The following is a 24,460-nucleotide window of genomic DNA, read 5'->3' as shown; positions in this document are numbered from 1 at the left end:
GAGCCTTGGTCATGGAGGTGACCAAGAACCAGATGGTCACTCTGACAGAGCTCCAGAGTTCCTCTGTTGAGATGGGATAACCTTCCAAAAGGACAACCATCTCTGCAGCACTCCACCAATCAGGCTTTCATGGTAGAATGGCCAAACGGAAGCCACTCCTTCGTAAAAGGCACATAACAACCCACTTGGAGTTTAACAAAAGGCACCTGAAGGACTCGCATACCATGAGAAACAAGATTCTCTGGTCTGATGAAACCAAGATCGAACTCTTTGGCCTGAATGCCAAGCATCACGTCTGGAGGAAATCTGGTAGAAGCCTCATGCTGTGGGGATGTTTTTCAGAGACTGGGAGACTAGTCAGGATCGAGGGAATGATGAATGGAGAAAGTACAGAGAGATCCTTGATGAAAATCTGCTCTAAGGACCTAAGACTAGGGGCGAAGGTTCACCTTCCAACAGGACAACGTCTGAAGTTCACAGAAGAGCATCTGGATGTTCCACAGCGCTACTGGCAAAATATTCTGTGGACAGATAAACTGAAGTTGAGTTGTTTGGAAGGACCACACAATATGTGTGGTGAAAAAGAGGCACAGCACACCAACATAAAAACCTCATCCCAACTGTAAAGTATGGTGGAGGGAGCATCATGGTTTGGAGCTGCTTTGCTGCCTCAGGGCCTGGACAGCTTGCCATCATCGATTGAAAAATGAATTCCCAAGTTTATCAATACATTTTGCGTGAGAATGTAAGGTTATCTGTCTTCCAATTGAAGCTCAACAGAAGTTGGGTGATGCAACAGGACAATGACCCAAAACACAGTAGTAAATCAACAACAGAATGGCTTCAACAGAAGAAAATACGCCTTCTGGAGTGGCCCTGTCAGAATCCTGACCTGAACCCGATTGAGATGCAGTGGCATGACCTCAAGAGAGCGGTTCACACCAGACATACATCCCAAGAATACTGCTGAACTGAAAAAGTTTCCTAAAAAGGAATGGTCCAAAATTCCTCCTGGCCATTGTGCAGGTCTGATCTGCAACTACATAAATTGTTGGTTGAGGTTATTGCTGCCAAAGGATTGTCAGCAAGTTATTAAATCCAAGGGTTCACATACTATTTCCACCCTCAATAAAGACATGAAAACATATAATTGTTTGTGTGTTATTAGTTTAAGCAGGCTGTGTTTGTCTATTGTTGCGACTTAGATGAAGATCAGATCAAATGTTATGACCAATTCATGCAAAAGTCCAGGTAATTCTAAAGGGTTCAAATACTTTTTCTAGACACTATATGTTAATGTGATATTTCATTTTATTTTATTTTAAGTAATTGGCCAACATTTCTTAAAGAAAATTATTGCTTTGTCATTATGGGGTATTGTGTGTAGATTGATGAGGGGGGAAAATGATTGAATCCATTTTAGTATAAGGCTGTAACTTAACAAAATGTGGAAAAAGTCAAGGTGTGTGAACACTTTCCAAATGCACTGTAAACTAATGCATGACTAGAATGTAGCAATAATACAATTAGTGTACGTGTAAATACTGCCTCCTAGTGGAGAGAAATAGAGTGTGTTAAAACAGAAAATAACATTAAGTAAGGGAACTTCTGAGTTCAGTGTTGTGATCCGTCTGGCTGCTAGCTAAATCACTGACAAATGGCAAAATAACCCAGACATGGACCACACCCTCTGCACCGAATAGCAGACAGGGGAAGCAAAATAGTGTTTGCTTTAAGACACTCGCAGTTAGCCACTGATTATTTTCAAACCACTCATTGTTAAATTTGCAATTTCCGACTTGTTGTGTAATGTTTATGCCCAATGGCCAATGAGCACCAACACATTTTATCTCTGATTTCTCTTCATATGACAAAGATTGAATAGGATTTGCCAGTAGATTGTCGACGTGATTCCGGATGATCACTGCTTATCTAGCTTGCTAGCTATGATTTTAAAGTATGATGTTGACATGATCAGTCCAATCAAATCTATGTGATTTGACATATTTCATCTGTGACCAATGACCTTGAGCCTTCTTGGACGGGCACTTCTGCTGTAAATCTATGAGAGCACCCAAGGGGGCATGAACTGCCTAGCTCTCCCATAGATTCTGCTGTGATGTCGTGTCCCCATGAGTGACAGAATCCTGAGCCAATCATGGCGCAACCAGAGAAGATGAACAGCCCCTATGCTCTGTGCTTTTGCTGGCTGCCCCTCCACCACAGAAAGCACTGCACCAGGCCGAAACAGCTGCATTTTGGAGCTGCCTTACTCAAAGAAATAGATCAAGTTTGCATGCTGCTTTATTAAGTCAAGGATCTTTTTTTCACATTGTTTGCTAAACGGATATGTCACACGAATGGATGCCAGAATTACAGATATGGCTCAAAACAGGTGAGGCTCTAAATGACGAGTCACCACTGGTTACAGAGCATAAGCAAAGAATGATCTAGCTAGCAGAACACAGACATACATGGTGAGTATGCATATTACAACATTAGCATGTCACCAAGAACACCAGCGCTCACCAGAAAATGCAACCGCATGGTATCATACGACCAACAGCAGTTGAGGCTGCGTAGAATGAATTAATATAAGGATACCTAGTCAGTTGTATAACTGAATGCATTCAACTGAAATGTGTCTTCCGCATTTAACCCAACCACTCTGAATCAGAGAGATGCTGGAGGCTGCCTTAATCAACATCCATGTCATCGGCGCCCGGGGAACAGTGGGTTAACTGCCTTGCTCAGGGGCAGAACAACAGATTTTTACCTTGTCAGCTCGTAGAAAGTGTTTGTAGAATGGTGCGATGTCAGCTGATGCATCACCGGAGCCAATACTCAGGTTCCCTGTCTGAACTTGCTGCGCTTAATTTGTGGTAGATGATACACGACTCAAGTGTAGGCTACCCTAGACTCTGTCTGACAAAGAGAAAACCATAGTAGTCCATTCAAAATTGAGACAAATGGGGACCATTTTCAAAGATCCTGTATGAAGATCGGGTTAACCCTGCAGTTATGTCACAACGTGACATGAATGGTAAAAAGCAAGTCAAACCTTTTTGGGGGGGAAAGAGAGCAACTGCACATGAAAAAAATCTCATGAAATCAAATATATTCCACTTTGATTCTCTTCTTAGAATTTGAGTGAGCATGTAGCATTCAAGTATGAATCAAATTTCTTGGTTAATCTCAAATGCATCTATTTGATAACTTTGCAAAGCCATGTCCCATTCAAAAAACAATCTCACACACTGCAGGCATACTGTAGATGCTAGAGCTAAAAAGCAACTTTTTTGAGGGGACTTTATTTCTCTGAGAATGTGTGGCATGAATATAATACAACAACTACAATACACATTTGAAAATACAATCTTACAAGCACAGGAGCATATCATCCATTCTATTTTCTATGCATGACATCTGAAATGTGATGTCTAGCTAACTCAGAGTAGGCTGGGTAGGCAGGGGACCAAACCTTAGAAGAGAGGGTCAGGGTCTATGCTATGTTATGAATGTGAACAAGAGCGGTATAACTATTCTAAAAACATGGTGTCAATAGGTCATCTAGCTCAGGGATTCTTAAAGTGGGGTCCACAGGGGTCCGTGGCCAGATAAAAAAAAGTCAAACAATATACATTTTTAAAATTATGTTTAACATTCCTTTCCAGGGCCTGAGACTTGGTTCGTCTGGCCATGCACTGCTGAAGTCATAGTAAAACTCCTTGAATGCTATTTTTATCTCACTCGAGTTGTGTTCTGATTATGAGGGGGTCCCTGATGAATTTGCTATCACAAAGGGGACCTCTATTCATAATAAAGACAGTCATGTGATACGTTACAGAGGTAAGTTATACAGTAATCCTGTGATAGAGTTGAGGCTCTAGCTACTCTGCCTGGTTTGTAATGAGGTTCCCATTGAATATTTTAGTTAGTCAGAGGGACTATTTTCTGGGAGCTGTTCTGCTGCTAAGCGACCTCCTCTTCCTGGCGGCGCCCACTGGCCGGATCTTCATCTCAGTGAAATCAAGAGACATCAGGTGGCCTTTCCATGGCTCCCAGTTCACACCCTGGTAGAGGTTAGGGGGACACATGACAACACATTAGATTACACAGTCAGGCAGTTTTTCATTCTGCTTCAGTCTTTAATAGGCCTACACTCTTAGGGGGAAAAAAAGTGGTTTTCTAGAACCTAAAAGGGTTCTTTGGCTGTTCCAATAGGAGAACCCTTTTTGGATCCAGGTAGAACCCTATTGAGTTCCATGTGGAACCCTTTACACAGAGGGTTGTATATGGGACCAAATTGTAATTACTTCGCTGCTATGGCCTATTTATTGCCTTCCTCCTCACGCCATTTGCACACACTGTATATAGACTTTCTTTTTTTCTATTGTGTTATTGACTGTACGCTTGTTTATTCCATGTGTAACTCTGTGTTGTTGTTTGTGTCGCACTGCTTTGCTTTATCTTGGCCAGGTCTCAGATGTAAATGAGAACTTGTTCTCAACTGGCTTACCTGGTTAAATAAAGGTGGAATAAAAATGTATGTTATAGGTATGATATAAATCCAGTCTCCGGTAAAGAGAGGCACAGCCACACATTAGATTAGCCAGTCAGGCAGTTGTTTCATGATACTGACTGACACATGCTGATGAGCATTTTGGAACTATTTTAAATCAATCAACATTAGGTAAACGGATGGATTTATCCACTTTGCAAACTTCTATTAACTCTGTTTGTGTTGCCTACACCAAGACAGACGTAAAATTATTAAACATATTATTAAGAGAAACATGGTATAAGGTGACAGGACAAAACGATACCCTTCCATTTTCTCCCAACATTCTTCTTTGCAGAGACACACAAACAGTTCATGTGAGACAACAACAGTTCTTGTTAGACTTTCTGAGAATGAAAGTTCTCTATTAGCCCCTGCTATTTATAAGGCTTTTTGAGAAGAAAAATAAATAGTTCATAGATGTAGGACATAGCCATTTCAAACTAAGATTGGAAAGACCCTACAGGACGCTCATGTACAACCCCCATAGATTCTACATTATTCTATTACTGCCATCTGCTGGAACAATCTCCCACTAGATCCAAAAAACTAAAGAGCACACTTCAAGTTTTGAATGTACAGTGAAATGCCTTTCTTGCCAACAACGCAGTAATCAATGTCAACGTAGTACTACAAAACAATAACACACGAGAAATAAAAATAAGAAATAAGAACACTTCTTACCATGCTGTGTCTGTTGTCTCCGAATTTGCCGTTCAGGTTGGCAAGGTGACAGTTCTTGTACCACCAAGCGCCACGATGAGTCAGGGCGCAGTTACCAAGAGCAATGTCATTGTCATTGTCAACAGTAGAGAAAGGGCGACCTTGATGGTAGTTCATGGCATCACCTGGAAAACAATCACATACCACATTCACAGAATTGTTGTACGCAATCCAAGTCAGAGAAGGACAGTGGTAAAAGACCCCTAAATGGCAGGTAGACGTCAAACTGCCAGCTTTTATGTATTTTTAGCAAACCATTGTAAAAATAGAATTCAAGGTATTGTGTGATAATAGGTTTGTTTGTTGGTTGGAGCCTTGGGTTTGTGTGGTGTGTATGTGTAGAGTATTTATGCATGTCTGCTTTAACAAATTGTTAGAAAGATACAAAGAGCTGGTCCACCTGCTGTTCCTCTGTATTTGCCGATGGTCAGCTTGAACTTCTGCTTTGCCGGGGCTATCTTGAAGTTGTCATAGACAGCATAGGCCTTCTCTGAACCCACACCCAGGTCCACTCGCAACTCATACTGGGTAGGAGTATTGGTCAGCTCATAGATATTGTCCAGACCTATGGGATAGAGTAACAGAATTGTGATGATGATTTACATCATCATCATCGTGGTTGTCATCATCACCATCGTTGTGGTCGTCATCATCATCATCATCAGAGCAGCAGCATCATCATCATCAGCATCATCAATTTCAATTCCATGAGAGGAACTCCTAGGGACCTAACAGTCCTATTTAGATACAAGAGATTAAAAGGATGCCTTTACAGTACTAACCGAGCCAGAACTCATCAGTCATGTTCCCAAAGCCGGCCATGTATGGTCTCCAGCGCTTCATGAAGTCCATCTGTCCATTGTTGCGTCTTTGTAACACCTGTGGAGTGATATACCGTAGATCTCAGTCTCTGCTCACACACAAAGTTGATTGACAGTTTATATTGATGAGAGTAATGTTCAATCTATCCTGACATGTTTTTCTTTCAGCCATCAATAACATGAATCATAATGTACGTTAGCTTGACCATACCACCCATCCACCGCCATCAGTGTCCATGTCACAGTACACTTCCATGGGCTTGGTGCGATCACTGTTGATATAAATCGTGTAGATTCCACTTGCCATGTTACCATTCGTCTTAATCTGATTACAGTCCATGGGGAACGGGTGCAACAAACCCACTGTTAAAGGTACAAGTACAATGATGTCAGTAAGCTTTCATTTTCAGGGGGGAAAAAGTAGTTGTGTTAACTCATTTACCCTGATAAAGCAATAAACAAATTGACCAGAAGGTTGGCTGTCAGTGATATTTCACACACTGATATGTGAATAAATCAGACTAGTTTGGTCTAGGGAGGAAGTTCATAGAGGGTACATCATACCTGTTTTGAATGTGGTCTCTATCACTCTGCTCCTCTTTGCTCCTCTGTAAGCGAGGAGGGTAACAATATAGTTCTTTCCCATCTCCAGGCCTGACATGGCAAACCTGCTCTCTCCTTCCCTCAGCTTCTTCTCCAAAGTCTATTCAGAACACAGATTAATTATAATCCTTGGCTGGGACAAAGAAGAGTCACTGACACAGAATTCAAGACCATTTATGTTGATTTTACAATATTTTGCTACTAGAGGTCCGTGGTATATACACAGTATTTATTTTTTGCACAAGATGCACACCTTATATAAAATTAGGCCCGGTGTTATGGACGGGCCTTAGGGGGCCTGGTCTGCCCCACAGTACCTCCTTGCCCTTAAAATATAGATAATTTATTTGCGGAGATGCGTGCTGACAGAAAGACATCAATCTCAGATAAAAGATCTAAGCGAGTGAAACAGCGCCGCTCTGTCTCATAAAAGGCGCTGCATGGTCAATCCTAAGTCTTCATTGTAATACGGCCTCTGCAGAAGTCAGTTTATTCATACTTCTTGCGCTTCACGGAGCAGAGCAGAGCTGTTGTTACGTAAATTGTCATGGAAGTGAGTTTGTGTTTATACAGGACCTCCCGCCCTCACCTACCTTCAACCAATCATGTCAATGCAGAACTCTACAGAGCACACCGCATTGTTACAAAATGTGGGAGACGCACAGCAATGCGGTGCCCCGCACAATTTGGCCTCTGCATGCCTCCGGAGGCCCCTCAATTGCTTCACACCCTCCATACACACTCTGACCACATTTAATGATCAAGCATAAATGGCCTTTTATGTGTAGACCATGTATCAAAAAGAAAATGGCATGTCATACTATTTCAGGCCAGACAATATCAGATACATGGGCTATATAGTAAGACAGAGGGGTGCTGTTTTGCTCGCTCATATGCTTTCTCCGGTGAGATACACTGAGTGTATTGGTTGAAAGAAATTGATAATAAGAAGATTGTGGGAGCTGTACAGTTAGATTTCAGTGCTGCCTTTGATATTATTGACCATAACCTGTTGTTGAGAAAACATATGTTTCATGGCTTTTCAAACTCTGCCATATTGTGGCTTCAGAACTATCTATCTATTAGAACTCAGAGGGTTTTCTTTAATGGAAGCCTCTCTAATGTCAAACAGGCAGAGTGTGGTGTACCGCAGGGCAGCTCTCTAGGCCTTCTACTCTTTCCCTTTTTACCAATGACCTGCGACTGGCATTAAACAAATCCTGTGTGTCCATGTATGCTGATGACCCAACCCATAATGACAAACAGACAAAAAGGGGGAAAAATACCTTATTTACATAAGTATTCAGACCCTTTGGTATGACTCTCGAAATTGAGCTCATGTGCATCCTGTTTCCATTGACCATCCTTGAGATTTTTCTCAAATTCATTGGAGTCCACTGTGGTCAATTCAATTGATTGGACATGATTTGGAAAGGCACACAGTTGACAATGCATGTCAGCACCAAAACCAAGCCATGAGGTTGAAGGAATTGTCCGTAAGGCTCTGAGACAGGATTGTGTCGAGGCGGAGATCTGGGGAAGGGTACCAAAACATTTCTGCGGCATTGAAGGTCCCCAACAACACAGTGGCCTCCATCATTCTTAAATTGAAGAAGTTCCTAGAGCTGGCCGCCCGGCCAAACTGAGCAGTCGGGGGAGAAGGGCCTTGGTCAGGGAGGTGACCAAGAACCCAGTCAGAAGCCACTCCTCAGTAAAAGGCACATGACAGCTCGCTTGGAGTTTGCCAAAAGGCACCTAAAGACTTTCAGAACAGGTCTGATGAAACCAAGATTAAACTCTTTGGCCTGAATGCCAAGCGTCACATCTGGAGGAAACCTGGCACCATCCCTATGGTAAAGCATGGTGGTGGCAGCATCATGCTGTGGGGATGTTTTTCAAAGGCATGGACTGGAAGACTAGTCAGAATCAAGGAAAAGATAAACGGAGCAAAGTGCAGAAAATTCCTTAATGAAAACCTGCTCCAGAGTGCTCAGGACCTCAGACTGGGGCGAAGGTTCACCTTCCAACAGGACAACGACCCTAAGCACAAAGCCAAGACAATGCAAGAGTGGCTTCAGGACATGTCTGAATGTCCTTGAGTGACCCAATCGGAGACCGGACTTGAACCTAGTCGAACATCTCTGAAGAGATGAAGAGAACCTGATAGCGCTTGAGAGGATCTGCAGAAACGAATGGGAGAAACTTCAACAAAATACTGAGTAAAAGGTCTGAATACTTATGTAAATGTAATATTTCAGTTGTTTTATTTTGAATAAATTGGCTAAAATGTCTAAAAACCTGTGCTTGCGTTGTCTTTATGGGGTATTGTGATGTCATTATGGGGTATTGTGATGTCTTTATGGGGTATTGCGTGTAGATTGATGAGGGAAAAAACATTTTAATCAATTTTAGAATAAGGCTGTAACCTAACAAACAAAAAGGTCAAGGGGTCTGAATACTTTCCAAAGGCACTGTACATGTCAGCAACCACAGCTAAGTCACTGAAACCCTTAAAAATTAGTTGCAGTCAGTTTTGGAATGGCTGGCCAGTAATAAACTGGTCTTGAACATCTCTAAAACTAAGAGCATTGTATTTGGTACAAATTATTCCATAAGCTCTAGACCTCAGCTGGATCTGGTAATGCATGGTGTGGCTGTTGAGGAGACTAAACTGTCATGGTCAAAACACATAGATTCAATGGTTGTACAGATGGGGAGAGGCATGTCCATTATAAAGAGATGCTCTGCTTCTCGGACACCACACTCCAAAAAGCATATCCTGCGGGCTCTAGTTTTGCCTTATCTTGATTATTGTCCAGCCACATGGTCAAGTGCTGCATGGAACTCCCATCTCATATTGCTCAAATGAACAGTAAACATTGTTTTAAAAAACAGTTAAAGCAACACCTCACCGCTCAACGCCTCTCCCCTATTTGACCTAGATATTGTGTGTATGTATTGATATGTAGGTTATGTGTGCCAGTTTTTAAATGTATGTACAGTGCCTTGCGAAAGTATTCGGCCCCCTTGAACTTTGCGACCTTTTGCCACATTTCAGGCTTCAAACATAAAGATATAAAACTGTATTTTTTTGTGAAGAATCAACAACAAGTGGGACACAATCATGAAGTGGAACGACATTTATTGGATATTTCAAACTTTTTTAACAAATCAAAAACTGAAAAATTGGGAGTGCAAAATTATTCAGCCCCCTTAAGTTAATACTTTGTAGCGCCACCTTTTGCTGCGATTACAGCTGTAAGTCGCTTGGGGTATGTCTCTATCAGTTTTGCACATCGAGAGACTGAAATTTTTTCCCATTCCTCCTTGCAAAACAGCTCGAGCTCAGTGAGGTTGGATGGAGAGCATTTATGAACAGCAGTTTTCAGGTCTTTCCACAGATTCTCGATTGGATTCAGGTCTGGACTTTGACTTGGCCATTCTAACACCTGGATATGTTTATTTTTGAACCATTCCATTGTAGATTTTGCTTTATGTTTGGGATCATCATCTCAGGTCTTTTGCAGACTCCATCAGGTTTTCTTCCAGAATGGTCCTGTATTTGGCTCCATCCATCTTCCCATCAATTTTAACCATCTTCCCTGTCCCTGCTGAAGAAAAGCAGGCCCAAACCATGATGCTGCCACCACCATGTTTGACAGTGGGGATGGTGTGTTCAGCTGTGTTGCTTTTACGCCAAACATAACGTTTTGCATTGTTGCCAAAAAGTTCAATTTTGGTTTCATCTGACCCATGTTTGGTGTGTCTCCCAGATGGCTTGTGGCAAACTTTAAACAACACTTTTTATGGATATCTTTAAGAAATGGCTTTCTTCTTGCCACTCTTCCATAAAGGCCAGATTTGTGCAATATACGACTGATTGTTGTCTTATGGACAGAGTCTCCCACCTCAGCTGTAGATCTCTGCAGTTCATCCAGAGTGATCATGGGCCTCTTGGCTGCATCTCTGATCAGTCTTCTCCTTGTATGAGCTGAAAGTTTAGAGGGACGGCCAGGTCTTGGTAGATTTGCAGTGGTCTGATACTCCTTCCATTTCAATATGTGTTCCTTGTTCTTCATGATGCTCTCTGCGCTTTTAACGGACCTCTGAGACTATCACAGTGCAGGTGCATTTATACGGAGACTTGATTACACACAGGTGGATTGTATTTATCATCATTAGTCATTTAGGTCAACATTGGATCATTCAGAGATCCTCACTGAACTTCTGGAGAGAGTTTGCTGCACTGAAAGTAAAGGGGCTGAATAATTTTGCACGCCCAATTTTTCAGTTTTTGATTTGTTAAAAAAGTTTGAAATATCCAATAAATGTCGTTCCACTTCATGATTGTGTCCCACTTGTTGTTGATTCTTCACAAAAAAATACAGTTTTATATCTTTATGTTTGAAGCCTGAAATGTGGCAAAAGGTCGCAAAGTTCAAGGGGGACGAATACTTTCGCAAGGCACTGTATTTCTGTCCTTGAGCTGTTTTTTGTATATTAATGTTCTGTATTATGTCATGTTTCATGTTTTGTGTGGACTCCGGGAAGAGTAGCTGCTGCTTTCGCAACAGCTACTGGGGATCCTAATAAAATACCAAATACCAAAAGGATGAAAGGTCATTGTGATCGCCAATACTAAAAGATAAAAAACATAACTGACAATGATAATAGATTTATATAGCTATGCACAGATGTCATAACATTGGATACATCACTGTTTACAACTACTAGAGGGTGAACCATGTGAGAATCAAAGTACCTTCAATGTGCCATCCTCAGCTCTGAATGTGAGGATGTAGCCATCGATTCTGGCTAAGGGAGCAGTCCAGGTCAGGGTCGCAGCGTCCAGCTTAACATCTGACACTTTTAGGTTCTTAGGCGAATCAATTTCTATGAAGAGAAGATCCAAAACATAAGCAATTCAGTCAAATGAAAACGTGAATATGTTCAGTTGCAGTCATTGAATAAGATTCTGTATAATTTATCATGCCTTTCATTCCTCCATCTCTATTCTCCAAAAAAGGTCACTGTATATGTCTCACATAATGAGCAGATCCTTGAACTGTTAGTCAGAGTTGACCAGCATTCCAGTAAGAGTGGAGGAACCTGCAGCTCCTCAATGATTATGCCTCCACAAGATAAGCTCCTGTTCAGTAATGACTATCTGCCTCATTGGACAATGAATGGGTGGAATTATCATGAAAAGACTTGGCTGTCGACTGGAGCCCCAGGGCAAATAGATAACCTGTCTCAGCTGGTGTGGAGCTCTTCCTGCTGACCCGGGAGCCCTTGACAGCCCAGATGTAGACTGTGTAGATGACTCCAGGCCTCAGCCCAGTCAGCCTGTAGGAGCTGCTGTCTGCTCCCACAGTGATCTCCCCACTGGAGCCCTCAGCAGAGGTGTAGCTGATCATGTAGCCGTCGATGTCCGCTAGAGGTCTGTCCCACGACACATCGGCTGTATCCTCGGTCACTTCTCTGGTCAAGAGGTTAGTAGGAGCATCCAGATCTGGAGAACCATTGATATAAGGGTTAATGCTCTTCTGTGTCATGTCATGAAGATTGTGACATTTAATTAATTTACTGTTTCAAGACCTGCTGTACCTAAGAGAGCTGTAAATCACTCTCATTGTATAAGAGAGATTTTAAAGGGACATTTCATACACCAAAATCAAAGTTTGTCAGAGGTTTTCAGGCCAAATAAATGGTCTAATATTGATATCTAAGTCCATGTGCCTTGCCATCTGTTATGTAGATCTAGCCATGTGCCCTCATCCCAAATCCCAAAAGAATGCAAAATACTGTATAGGCACTATCTTAATTATGAATTGACAGTTATTTTATTTTCCATTCATTTGGGATTTAGGCACATAGTTGGACATGAACAAATACTACAGTTTACTATAGAATACTACATTATATACAGTGGAATTCTGATGTAAACTGTAATATACTGTAGTATATTATACTACACAATGTAGTATCCCTTGGTCATTTGTAGTACTTACTATATCCTTTTTTACAATAATATAGTAAATAATACAGTATACTACATGCCACAAAACTACAGTAAACACTACAGTAATGTCAATAAAACACTACAGTCCGCAAAAACACTAAAGTAATTACTATAGTATTACACGACTTCGACTTAGGCCTAACAACACCCGTGGTAATATATCCTCCAAACACTGGCTTCTCGGGCCTTATCAAATCAAATCAAATGTATTTATATAGCCCTTCTTACATCAGCTGATATCTCAAAGGGCTGTACAGAAACCCAGCCTAAAACCCCAAATAGCAAGCAATGCAGGTGTAGATGCACGTTGGCTCTAATATTATACTACAGTATTTAATTTGCATATACCCTGCCCATTCACATATCCCAATTTGTGCCACACATAAGTGACAAACCTACATGACAAGTATAGACCATATATTGTGTTCCCTACAGGTTATAAAAAAGGAGCAGAAGCTGTAAACTGTCTGTTCAGACCTCAGTCCTACCTACCTACAGGTTATGGAAACTTGAACAAAGACAAACCCTAAAGTAATATCTCTACAGTGTGTGGGATCTCACCCCTCACACTCAAAAAGTATGAGACTAGTTAGTGACCTGTTTCAGCTACAGTGGAGCTCTTCCTGCTGACCCTGGAGCCCTTGACAGCCCAAATGTAGACTGTGTAGATGACTCCAGGCCTCAGCCCAGTCAGCCTGTAGGAGCTGCTGTCTGCCCCCACAGGGATCTCCCCACTGGAGCCCTCAGCAGAGCTGTAGCTGATCATGTAGCCGTCGATGTCCGCTAGAGGTCTGTCCCACGACACGTCGGCTGTATCCTCGGTCACTTCTCTGGTCAAGAGATTAGTAGGAGCATCCAAATCTGGAGAACCATTGATATAAGGGTTAATGCTCTTCTGTGTCATGTCATGAAGTTTGTGACATTTAAATGATTTACTGTATCAAGACCTGCTGTACCTGAGAGAGCTGTAAATCACTGTAATTGTATAAGAGAGATTTTAAAAGGGTCAGTTCACACACCAAAATCAAAGTTTGTCAGAGATTATCAGGCCTCATAAATTGTTTAATATTGATATAAGTCCATGTGCCTTGCCATTTGTTGTGTAGATCTACTGTACCCATGTGCCATCATCCCAAATCCCGAAATAATGTAAAATGTAGGCACTATCTTAAATTATGAATTAGGACAGTTTTTCTTTTCCATTCATTTGGGATTTAGGCACATAGTTTAACATGAACAAATACTACAGTTTCCTATAGAACACTACATTACTTACTATAGAATTCTGTAGTATACTGTAGTATATTGTACTACACAATGTAGTATCCCTCGGTCATGTGTGGTACTTACTATATAATTCTGTAGTATATTGTAGCATAATATAGTAAATACAACAGTATATTACAGACTGCAAAACTACAGTAAATACTACAGCAATGTCAATAAAACACTACACTCCGCAAAAAACACTAAAGTAATTCATATAATATATTAAATTACAGTATTACCTTTGCAAATACATTGCCCATTCCAGTCCCCCATATCCCAATTTGTGTCACCCATAAGTAACAAACTTACATGACAAGTATAGACCATACCTGTATATTGTGTTCCCTACAGGTTATAAAAAGGAGCAGAAGCTGTAAACTGTCTGTTCAGACCTCAGTCCTACCTACCTACAGGTTATGGAAACATTAACAAAGATGACTCATAAACATCTCTACAGTGTGTGGGATCTCACCCCTCACACTCAAAAAGTATGAGACTAGTTAGTGACCTGTTTCAGCTACAGTGGAGCTCTTCCTGCTGACCCGGGAGCCCTTGACAGCCCAGATGTAGACTGTGTAGATGACTCCAGGCCTCAGCCCAGTCAGCCTGTAGGAGCTGCTGTCTGCCCCCACAGTGATCTCCCCACTAGAGCCCTCAGCAGAGCTGTAGCTGATCACGTAGCCGTCGATGTCCGCTAGAGGTCTGTCCCACGACACATCGGCTGTATCCTCGGTCACTTCTCTGGTCAAGAGGTTAGTAGGAGCATCCAGATCTGGAGAACCATTGATATAAGGGTTAATGCTCTTCTGTGTCATGTCATGAAGTTTGATATTTAATTGACTTACTGTTTCAAGACCTGCTATACCTGAGAGAGCTGTAAATCACTGTAATTGTATAAGAGAGACTTTAAAGGAACAGTCTACACACCAAAATCAAAGTTTGTCAGAGGTTTTCAGGCCAAATAAATGGTCTAATATTGATACATAAGTCCATATGCCTTGCCATCTGTTGTGTAGATCTAGCCATGTGCCCTCATCCCAAATCCCAAAAGAATGCAAAATATAGTTACTATCTTAAATTATGAATTTAGACAGTTATTTTATTTTTCATTAATTTTGAATTTAGACATGTAGTTGGACATGAACAAATACTACAGTTTACTATAGAATACTACATTATATACAATGGAATTCTGTAGTGAACTGTAATATACTGTAGCATATTATACTACACAATGTAGTATCCCTTGGTCATTTGTAGTACTTACTATATAATTTTGGAGAATAATGTAGTAAATAATACAGTATACTACACACCACAAAACTACAGTAAATACTACAGTAATGTCAATAAAACACTACAGTCCTCAAAAACACTAAAGTAATTACTATAGTATTACACGACTTCAACTTAGGGGTAACAACACCCGTGGTAATATATCCTCCAAACATCGGCTTCTCTGGCATTATAACTTAAATATTATACTACAGTATTTCATTTGCATATACCCTGCACATTCCACTTCCCCATATCCCAATTTGTGCCACCCATAAGTAACAAACCTACATGACAAGTATAGATCATATATTGTGTTCCCTACAGGTTATAAAAAGGAGCAGAAACTGTAAACTGTCTGCTCAGACCTCAGTTCTACCTACCTACAGGTATGGAAACTAGAACAAAGACAAACCCTAAACTAACATCTCTACAGTGTGTGGGATCTCACCCCTCACACTCAAAAAGTATGAGACTAGTTAGTGACCTGTTTCAGCTACAGTGGAGCTCTTCCTGCTGACCCTGGAGCCCTTGACAGCCCAGATGTAGACTGTGTAGATGACTCCAGGCCTCAGCCCAGTCAGCCTGTAGGAGCTGCTGTCTGCCCCCACAGGGATCTCCCCACTGGAGCCCTCAGCAGAGCTGTAGCTGATCATGTAGCCGTCGATGTCCGCTAGAGGTCTGTCCCACGACACATCGGCTGTATCCTCGGTCACTTCTCTGGTCAAGAGGTTAGTAGGAGCATCCAGATCTGGAGAGACATTAGTAAATGGGTTAATATCATATTAGTGTTCCATGCTGTTATTTTTTTTCCCTCTAGGAGAAATAATGTTATGTTGCACATTTTCACAAGTGCAAAAAAAAATGACTTTTGTGACAGGCAAAATATTTCTCTAGTAAAGATTTGTTTAGAAGTATCACAAGTATTTTGCATACAATTTACAGTCTTATATTTGAGGAATTATTCTCCAAAATCAGATTTTGTCTTGTGTTTTTAGACCTCAAAAGTGGTCTTCTGTTGAGATAGGTTCCCATCCCAGGCCATCAGTTTTGTAGTTCTAGCTATATGACAAACCTCTAAATGACTAGGAAAGATAAGCACCATGTAATTTCCAGCTTTGCAGTGCTTATCTTTTCTTTTAATTTGGGGTTCAGGAATGTAACTTGCTGGATCTACGCAACCAATGGTGTGGGATGTGGACTCATCTTGACATTCTTTTTATGTCTAAAAAACATCTGACAAGCCTACATTTTGGAGTGGAATGTCCCTTTATGTATAACATATTGTTTGAAAACATAATTATCTGTGATGGTCAGTTGAGGTATGACTAAGGACGAGTGAAACAAGTTTGAGTGATAATTTGTTGTACTACACACTCCTTTTTATAGTCCCAGATCTATTACAAATGTGTCCTATTCTAAGTAACTGCCATATCCACCACAGGAGGTTGGTGACACCTTAATTGGGGAGGACAGGCTTGTGGTAATGGCTGGAGAGGAATCACTGCAATGGTATCAAATACATCAAACTCATGATTTCCATGATGCCATTCTATTCACTCCACTCCAGACATTATTATAAGCCGTCCTCCCCTCAGCAGCCCCCTGTGATATCCACATGTTTTTTTGACCCTTTAAATTACAAGACAAGTTTGTGACCTGTCTCAGCTACAGTGGAGCTCTTCCTGCTGACCCGGGAGCCCTTGACAGCCCAGATGTAGACTGTGTAGATGACTCCAGGCCTCAGCCCAGTCAGCCTGTAGGAGCTGCTGTCTGCCCCCACATGGATCTCCCCACTGGAGCCCTCATCAGAGGTGTAGCTGATCACATAGCTTTCAATTTCAGCCTGGACTTTTTCCCATGTTACTGTCATTGTGTCCTCTGTCACTTCTCTGGTCAACAGGTTAGCAGGAGCATCCAGATCTGAAAAGGTATCAGTATAAGTAAGTAGGTACATTAGTTTCAGTATATACTATGTAAGTATCAGGCACTAAAGGCTATATGTGTTCGGGATTATGTTACTTTCTTTCTTTTTCAAAGTAAAACCAACGCGTGTCGGCTTTTGGCTTTCGCCAATACATTTTCAGACATTTTTAAATCAAATATCAGTGTCCACTTAAGACTCAATTTAGCCTCTTGTTTGAGAGCAGAAAGCTTCCCACAGTCCGGTATCACAGTTAATTTACGTTCGCTGATCCAGAAATCCTACCCTGCCCCATCTTCCCCGAACCAGTCAGCAGAGGAAACAGGGGGAGCGCTGCCTGCTGACGTGGCCGTGCGTGTATTTCACCCCTTTCGGATGTTTCTATTCATGTGGAATCCCGTTATTTGACTTATGGGACAGGTTAGTGTACTATGTCTGTTTCAGTCATTTTCTCACTGAAACAGGTGTCCATAACTAGGCAGCTGTAGGCTTCCATTAACACAATGTCCCACACCAACAGTCCCTGAAGGCCAGACAACGCCACGTCACCTACATCCTAATGTAGCGTATTGTTCATTTTGGGTATCAATGGAATTGTGGGGGAGAAAACATACATTGATTTAGAAAGTACAGTAGCACTGGGTGATGATATTTATGCGATGTGAGAGCCAAGAGGACATTTACTACGCAGTGCTTTTCTATAGTCTCTATTTCCTGGCGGCAGGCATCATCTGGTATTGCACTTGAGAATTAAATGAGAAAAAAAATACTTGCTAGTTCCCTTTGAGTTAAATCTCCTCTGTTGTCGCCAAAACATTCTCACAAACATGTTCCACAATGCTAGGCTAAGCTAAACTCATGTCAAAAGAAGTATCTACCCTTATTACTTAAAATAGCTTCCCAGTACAGGTCTGAGTGAGAGTGTCCCTCTTGGCAAAGATGTGAGGAAGAGAAATATGCACAAAAGATCGGAGGGTGAAAGTCTGCCTAACAGTTGTTGTTTTTTTTTACCATGTTGCCATTGTGTAAAGTACATCCTTTAAAAAGTGAAAATACCCGAAGATCTATCCACAATAGCCCAAAAGAAAAGGATTGTCAAAGGACCTACAGAAAGCATAGGATGAGAAGATCTCTCCTATTCATCCATAAGCCATCAGAATCAAAACATAAAGACAGACGTCACTTAAGACTATTTCTAGAACGGAAACAAAAACAACGTGATCACTATTAAATTATGTAATTGTTTAATTATTATGCTATCAGAGTCACAACAGTTTACCTGTCTCAGCTTCTGTGGAGCTCTTCCTGCTGATCCGGGAGCCCTTGACAGCCCAGATGTAGACTGTGTAGATGACTCCAGGCCTCAGCCCAGTCAGCCTGTAGGAGCTGCTGTCTGCCCCCACAGTGATCTCCCCACTGGAGCCCTCAGCAGAGCTGTAGCTGATCATGTAGCCGTCGATCTCTGCTTGTACCTTCTGCCATTCCACGGTAGCAGTGTCCTCTGTCACTTCTTTGGTCAAGAGGTTAGTAGGAGCGTCAAGATCTGTTGATATAATGAGGATGGAGGCAGGCGAGATGCTGTGTAAAGCATATTTATTTTCTATACCGACACTCATATGGTTTATAAAACACTATTGAAACATTGACTTTTTTTGAAGTCGGTCATTCAACTGTGGGAAAATACATTCTTATGGGCAGACAGAGGTCCTAGTAGCAGGCTGGAAGACGAACACAGACAGGCTCTCTATCTCTCTGTGAGGAAACAGGAGGAGGTCAGTGGGCTTAAGGTATGAGAGGACAGAGAATAAATATGGCGGATGTGGACACACTGACAGGGGGGATCCAGACCGGAGCACAGAGCAGAGCAGGATGAGTGAGGGGAATGGGGTTGCAGTGAAATGGTGGTCGCTGGAGTAAGGAAAGCGTGACATTGAGAGAGAGAGAGAGAGAGAGAGAGAGAGAGAGAGAGAGAGAGAGAGAGAGAGAGAGAGAGAGAGAGAGAGAGAGAGAGAGAGAGAGAGAGAGAGAGAGAGAGAGAGAGAGAGAGAGAGAGAGAGAGAGAGAGAGAGAGAGAGAGAGAGAGAGAGAGAGGAAGTGAGAAAACATGTAAAAGAAATCATCATTGGGCTTTTCCTCCATGACTCCGCCAAGGTCAGCTCTATGTCACCGCGCTATCCGCATCATGAAAACTGATTAATGATGCATCCAAAGACAACGTTCTGGGAATGGGAGCCACATATAGGGTTTAGCTGTTGTCTTTTTGCCACTGCATGTGGGCACATTGCTCGTCAAGCTCAAAGAGATTAGTTGCAAGAAAATGCCAACAAGTTAATTAACAAAGTAGCAGTAGACTTTGAGAAAAGCATGTGTACAGTGTATGAGTTAAGCCTTTTCTCTGTTGTCCCAAGCTGAGACCTTCATTTCCCTGCAAAAGGGAGCACTTGTCAGAAATATCTTTCTTACTTATCAAACAAAAATGCAGACAGACACACATGCTACAGATTTATCATCCTCTGCAATGCATGGTTGTTCATGCTTGAACAGATCAGCACTTTGGTAGGTGTTTTATTTCCGTGGGAGAGGCTGAAGACAGCCTGGCGAGGCCGTGGCGTATGACGGATTGGGTTAGCTCAAGGTTCTGCCGCCACAGTGGCTGAGTGGGAGACTACAAAACACTGGTTGTGGTTTACCATGTGGAAAACAGCTATTCCATCATAGGCCTCCTTACAGGCCTTACCGCCTGGGGAACGAGCTGCATTTACACGATAGCCTTACTTAAACGGGCAGTGACGGCAGAAAGTTGAGTGCTCGAGGAGCCCAAGGGAGAGCTGTGTCAGAAGGTAGGGCCGGACGATACCAGTATCGCAATATTCTTTCCATGGCGAAAATGAAAACCCGGAGCAGATCAAACTCTTTGGTATGTAAAATATTGCGTGCTATACTTCGCCACCGTGGCCTATTTATTTCCTTAACTTAACTTTCCTTAACTTTATTTCCTTATTCCACGTGTAACTGTGTTGTTGTATGTGTCGAATTGCTACGCTTTATCTTGGCCAGGTCGCAGTTGCAAATGAGAACTTGTTCTCAACTAGCCTACCTGGTTAAATAAAGGTAAAATAAAATAAATACTGTAGCTTGGAAAATAAATACATGTGAATCTGGATGACAACATAATGATGTTTGTTTCCTACATTAAGGGCTGTTTTCCTAAAGGATTTAATCCGCTTCGTGTTTTGTTTCCTTGCCACGATACTAACGAGTATCGCGATACTGGTATCGTCCCGGCCCAATCAGAAGGGTGCCATTTTTCTTAACAGCAGTGTACATGGCTATGTACAGGTATGTATAGACCTAAAGTCCACCCACACTGAAATTAGCAGCTCATAACTATTTCTGAAGATATTTATTAGGGGAAGAAGAGATTAGTAACTTCAGCACCTCAGCATAACTCTGAAGAATAAGGACTAAGGGCGCCAGAGTCCGCCTCCACTTACTGTACGTACCAACTGCAGCCCGGCTGTACTCCACAGCTCCACAGGACCTTCGAGTCCAGGGACCATATAGCATGAAGGCTAAACACTTTCCCTGGCTTTCACCTAGCTATGCAGCTGCTTCTGGTTATACGACCGCTCCTGTGTAAACTTGATTGAATCTGATTAGGTAACACCAGCAGACAACTATGTTGTGTTTATTAGCCTTACAATCCTCTGGCAGGTCACTATGACAGGTAGCGATTCAATCGATTTTGGCTTGTTCAGATGCTGTAATAGCTCGCTATAATTCATGTCTCCTAACTGCGCCCTGGGAAACGTGTCAAGGTCTAGCACTGTACTCCACTGTTTCATTGTCTGTGAAATAAGGATTTATGATGACCACACAGTAGAAGAGAGAGCCCTTTGTAGCCATTGAATAAAATGGCATGATATTATTTGCATGCTTAAAATGCATGCACGCATGACTGTAATTTGCTTTGGATAAAAGTGTCTGATAAATGGCATATATATATATATATATATGTATATACAGTGGGGAGAACAAGTATTTGATACACTGCCGATTTTGCAGGTTTTCCTACTTACAAAGCATGCAGAGGTCTGTGATTTTTATCACTTCAACTGTGAGAGACGGAATCTAAAACAAAAATCCAGAAAATCACATTGTATGATTTTTAAGTAATTCATTTGCATTTTATTGCATGACATAAGTATTTGATACATCAGAAAAGCAGAACTTAATATTTGGTACAGAAACCTTTGTTTGCAATTACAGAGATCATACGTTTCCTGTAGTTCTTGACCAGGTTTGCACACACTGCAGCAGGGCTTTTGGCCCACTCCTCCCTACAGACCTTCTCCAGATCCTTCAGGTTTCGTGGCTGTCGCTGGGCAATACGGACTTTCAGCTCCCTCCAAAGAATTTCTATTGGGTTCAGGTCTGGAGACTGGCTAGGTCACTCCAGGACCTTTAGATGCTTCTTACGGAGCCACTCCTTAGTTGCCCTGGCTGTGTGTTTCGGGTCGTTGTCGTGCTAGAAGACCCAGCCACGAACCATCTTCAATGCTCTTACTGAGGGAAGGAGGTTGTTGGCCAAGATCTTGCGATACATGGCCCCATCCATCCTCCCCTCAATACGGTGAAGAAAAGCATCCCCAAAGAATGATGTTTCCACCTCCATGCTTCACGGTTGGCATGGTGTTCTTGGGGTTGTACTCATCCTTCTTCTTCCTCCAAACACTGCGAGTTGAATTTAGACCAAAAAGCTCTATTTTTGTCTCATCAGACCACATGACCTTCTCCCATTCCTCCTCTGGATCATCCAGATGGTCATTGGCAAAATTCAGACGGGCCTGGACATGCGCTGGCTTGAGCAGGGGGACCTTGTGTGCGCTGCAGGATTTTAATCCATGACGGCGTAGTGTGTTACTAATGGTTTTCTTGAGTCTGTGGACCCAGCTCTCTTCAGGTCATTGACCAGGTCCTGCCGTGTAGTTCTGGGCTGATCCCTCACCTTCCTCATGATCATTGATGCCCCACGAGGTGAGATCTTGCATGGAGCCCCAGACCGAGGGTGATTGACCCTCATCTTGAACTTCTTCCATTTTCTAATAATTGTGCCAACAGTTGTTGCCTTCTCACCAAGCTGCTTGCCTATTGTCCTGTAGTCCATCCCAGCCTTGTGCAGGTCTACAATTTTATCCCTGATGTCCTACACAGCTCTCTGGTCTTGGCCATTGTGGAGAGGTTGGAGTCTGTTTGATTGAGTGTGTGGACAGGTGTCTTTTATACAGGTAACGAGTTCAAACAGGTGTAGTTAATACAGGTAATGAGTGGAGAACAGGAGGGATTCTTAAAGAAAAACTAACAGGTCTGTGAGAGCCGGATTTCTTACTGGTTGGTAGGTGATCAACTACTTATGTCATGCAATAAAATGCAAATTAATTACTTAAAAATCATACAATGAGATTTTATGGATTTTTGTTTTAGATTCCGTCTCTCACAGTTGAAGTGTACCTATGATAAAAATTACAGACCTCTACATGCTTTGTAAGTAGGAAAACCTGCTAAATCGCCAGTGTATCAAATACTTAATGTGTGTGTAATGCACTCTAGCTGCAATTTTCATAGTAAATAAATACTGAGTCTGTCCTGAAAGAGAGAGGTATTGAAAAGCCCTTTTCCTCTCTTGTTGTAAGTGGAGGACCGGCCACTTGTGTGAGAGAACATTCTGTAATGTATAACTTGCTGAGAGAAGAAGAAAATGCTCCTATAATTGAGGCTTCCATACTGTAATGTGAGCTGTCAGGGGCGGCCCCGCAGGATACAGTTTCATACTCTGTACAGTTAGTAGGAGGCTCATATATTCACAGACAGTCACAGACATATTAGACTGTCTCTTTGTGAATGCTATTATGTTTGTTTTTTCCTATTTTTCTTTTACGTGTGTGACTTTATTGCTCTGAGGAGAACAAACCGTGCAGTAGCAGTAATAGATTACCCTTTTAAAAGCAACCGCCCCACACACTCATCTTGAACTAATTTTATGCCTATCTAAGGGAACTCAGGAGTTCCGAATTACAAAATCACTATAAGCCTTACGTGCAACTCCTCATGTGAAGGTTTAGGACAAGCCACTGTGAATCATGTGAAGATTAGCTCTGTAGGGGAAGCATGTGTGAGATCATGGAAGCCACCTGACAACCATCAAACGGGAGCGCTACAGAGTTAACTCCAAATAAAAACCATTAAAAGTCGTCTGAGAGTTGAGAAAACAAAGCGTCATCAGCGTAACGAGACAGGGAGCTCTCCTTTTTGAACCACTACATCACCCTGACAAAAGGAGCAGGTCAAGTTGGATAAGCTGCCATTGTAGACCAGTCAGTCAGTCAACTAGGAGGCAAGTAACAGGTTGGATAGGACCAGCTGTAGAAGTTAATATCCTTAATGAATTCATCCTCAAACAACTCAACGGAATCCTTGTGAAGTCCAAATAAGGGATTCCCATGTTAATATTCTTTAAGGACCAGATGGCTTACATAAATCATGGACTATTCTCACCTTAAGGCTCGGATCATTGGTGACAATATCAAGCTGTTACACAATGTGTTCTACTACCATTTTAGTCATTTAGCAGGCGTACTTATCCAGAGTGACTTACTGTATTGAGTGCATATGTTTTCCTACTTGTCCCCCATGGGAATCAAACCCAAAACCCTGGCATTGCAAGCACCATTCCCTACCAACTGAGCTACATGAGACTATTGCTCAGGTAGATCAGCTTTTAAAAAATATATTTTCCTTCATTATTTCCCCCCACCCTATTTGGAGTAAAATAGTAGACAACAACACTTAGGTTTCTACTTCCAGTTTATACATACTGTATATATTTTACAGACACTATGTATTTTACAATAGTTCTTTTTTTGTTTGTTTTTAATCCCATCCTTCAGCTACCATCAACCCCTCCCATCTATCTCTGAAGAACATCCTTCAGCTACCATCAACCCCTCCCATCTATCTCTGAATCCCATCCTTCAGCTACCATCAACCCCTCCCATCTATCTCTGAATCCCATCCTTCAGCTACCATCAACCCCTCCCATCTATCTCTGAAGAACATCCTTCAGCTACCATCAACCCCTCCCATCTATCTCTGAAGAACATCCTTCAGCTACCATCAACCCCTCCCATCTATCTCTGAATCCCATCCTTCAGCTACCATCAACCCCTCCCATCTATCTCTGAAGAACATCCTTCAGCTACCAT

At 41.9% G+C, this 24,460-nt stretch overlaps 1 protein-coding gene across 1 annotated transcript in view; it reads right to left on the bottom strand.

The window, feature by feature from the left end:
* Window positions 1-2,286: 2,286 nt before the first annotated feature.
* Window positions 2,287-24,460, bottom strand: part of tnn (tenascin N) — a 41,524-nt gene continuing 19,350 nt past the window's right edge. The window contains exons 7-19 of the mRNA XM_021589499.3: window positions 18,478-18,741; window positions 16,934-17,197; window positions 15,762-16,025; window positions 14,508-14,771; window positions 13,328-13,591; window positions 11,957-12,220; window positions 11,471-11,601; window positions 6,670-6,808; window positions 6,317-6,468; window positions 6,067-6,163; window positions 5,685-5,849; window positions 5,246-5,409; window positions 2,287-4,073 (exon numbers count right to left, since the gene is read on the bottom strand). Coding sequence (XP_021445174.3) covers window positions 3,948-4,073; window positions 5,246-5,409; window positions 5,685-5,849; window positions 6,067-6,163; window positions 6,317-6,468; window positions 6,670-6,808; window positions 11,471-11,601; window positions 11,957-12,220; window positions 13,328-13,591; window positions 14,508-14,771; window positions 15,762-16,025; window positions 16,934-17,197; window positions 18,478-18,741 — 2,558 coding nt within the window. The 3' untranslated portion in view covers window positions 2,287-3,947. The remainder of the gene's footprint in view (window positions 4,074-5,245; window positions 5,410-5,684; window positions 5,850-6,066; window positions 6,164-6,316; window positions 6,469-6,669; window positions 6,809-11,470; window positions 11,602-11,956; window positions 12,221-13,327; window positions 13,592-14,507; window positions 14,772-15,761; window positions 16,026-16,933; window positions 17,198-18,477; window positions 18,742-24,460) is intronic.

The sequence above is a fragment of the Oncorhynchus mykiss genome, chromosome 28, assembly GCF_057628025.1.
Source record: "Oncorhynchus mykiss isolate SJ-2025 chromosome 28, ASM5762802v1, whole genome shotgun sequence".
Taxonomy (NCBI): domain Eukaryota; kingdom Metazoa; phylum Chordata; class Actinopteri; order Salmoniformes; family Salmonidae; genus Oncorhynchus; species Oncorhynchus mykiss.
The sequence above is the reverse complement of the archived record's forward strand: the minus strand, read 5'-3'. Positions and strand labels throughout refer to the sequence as shown.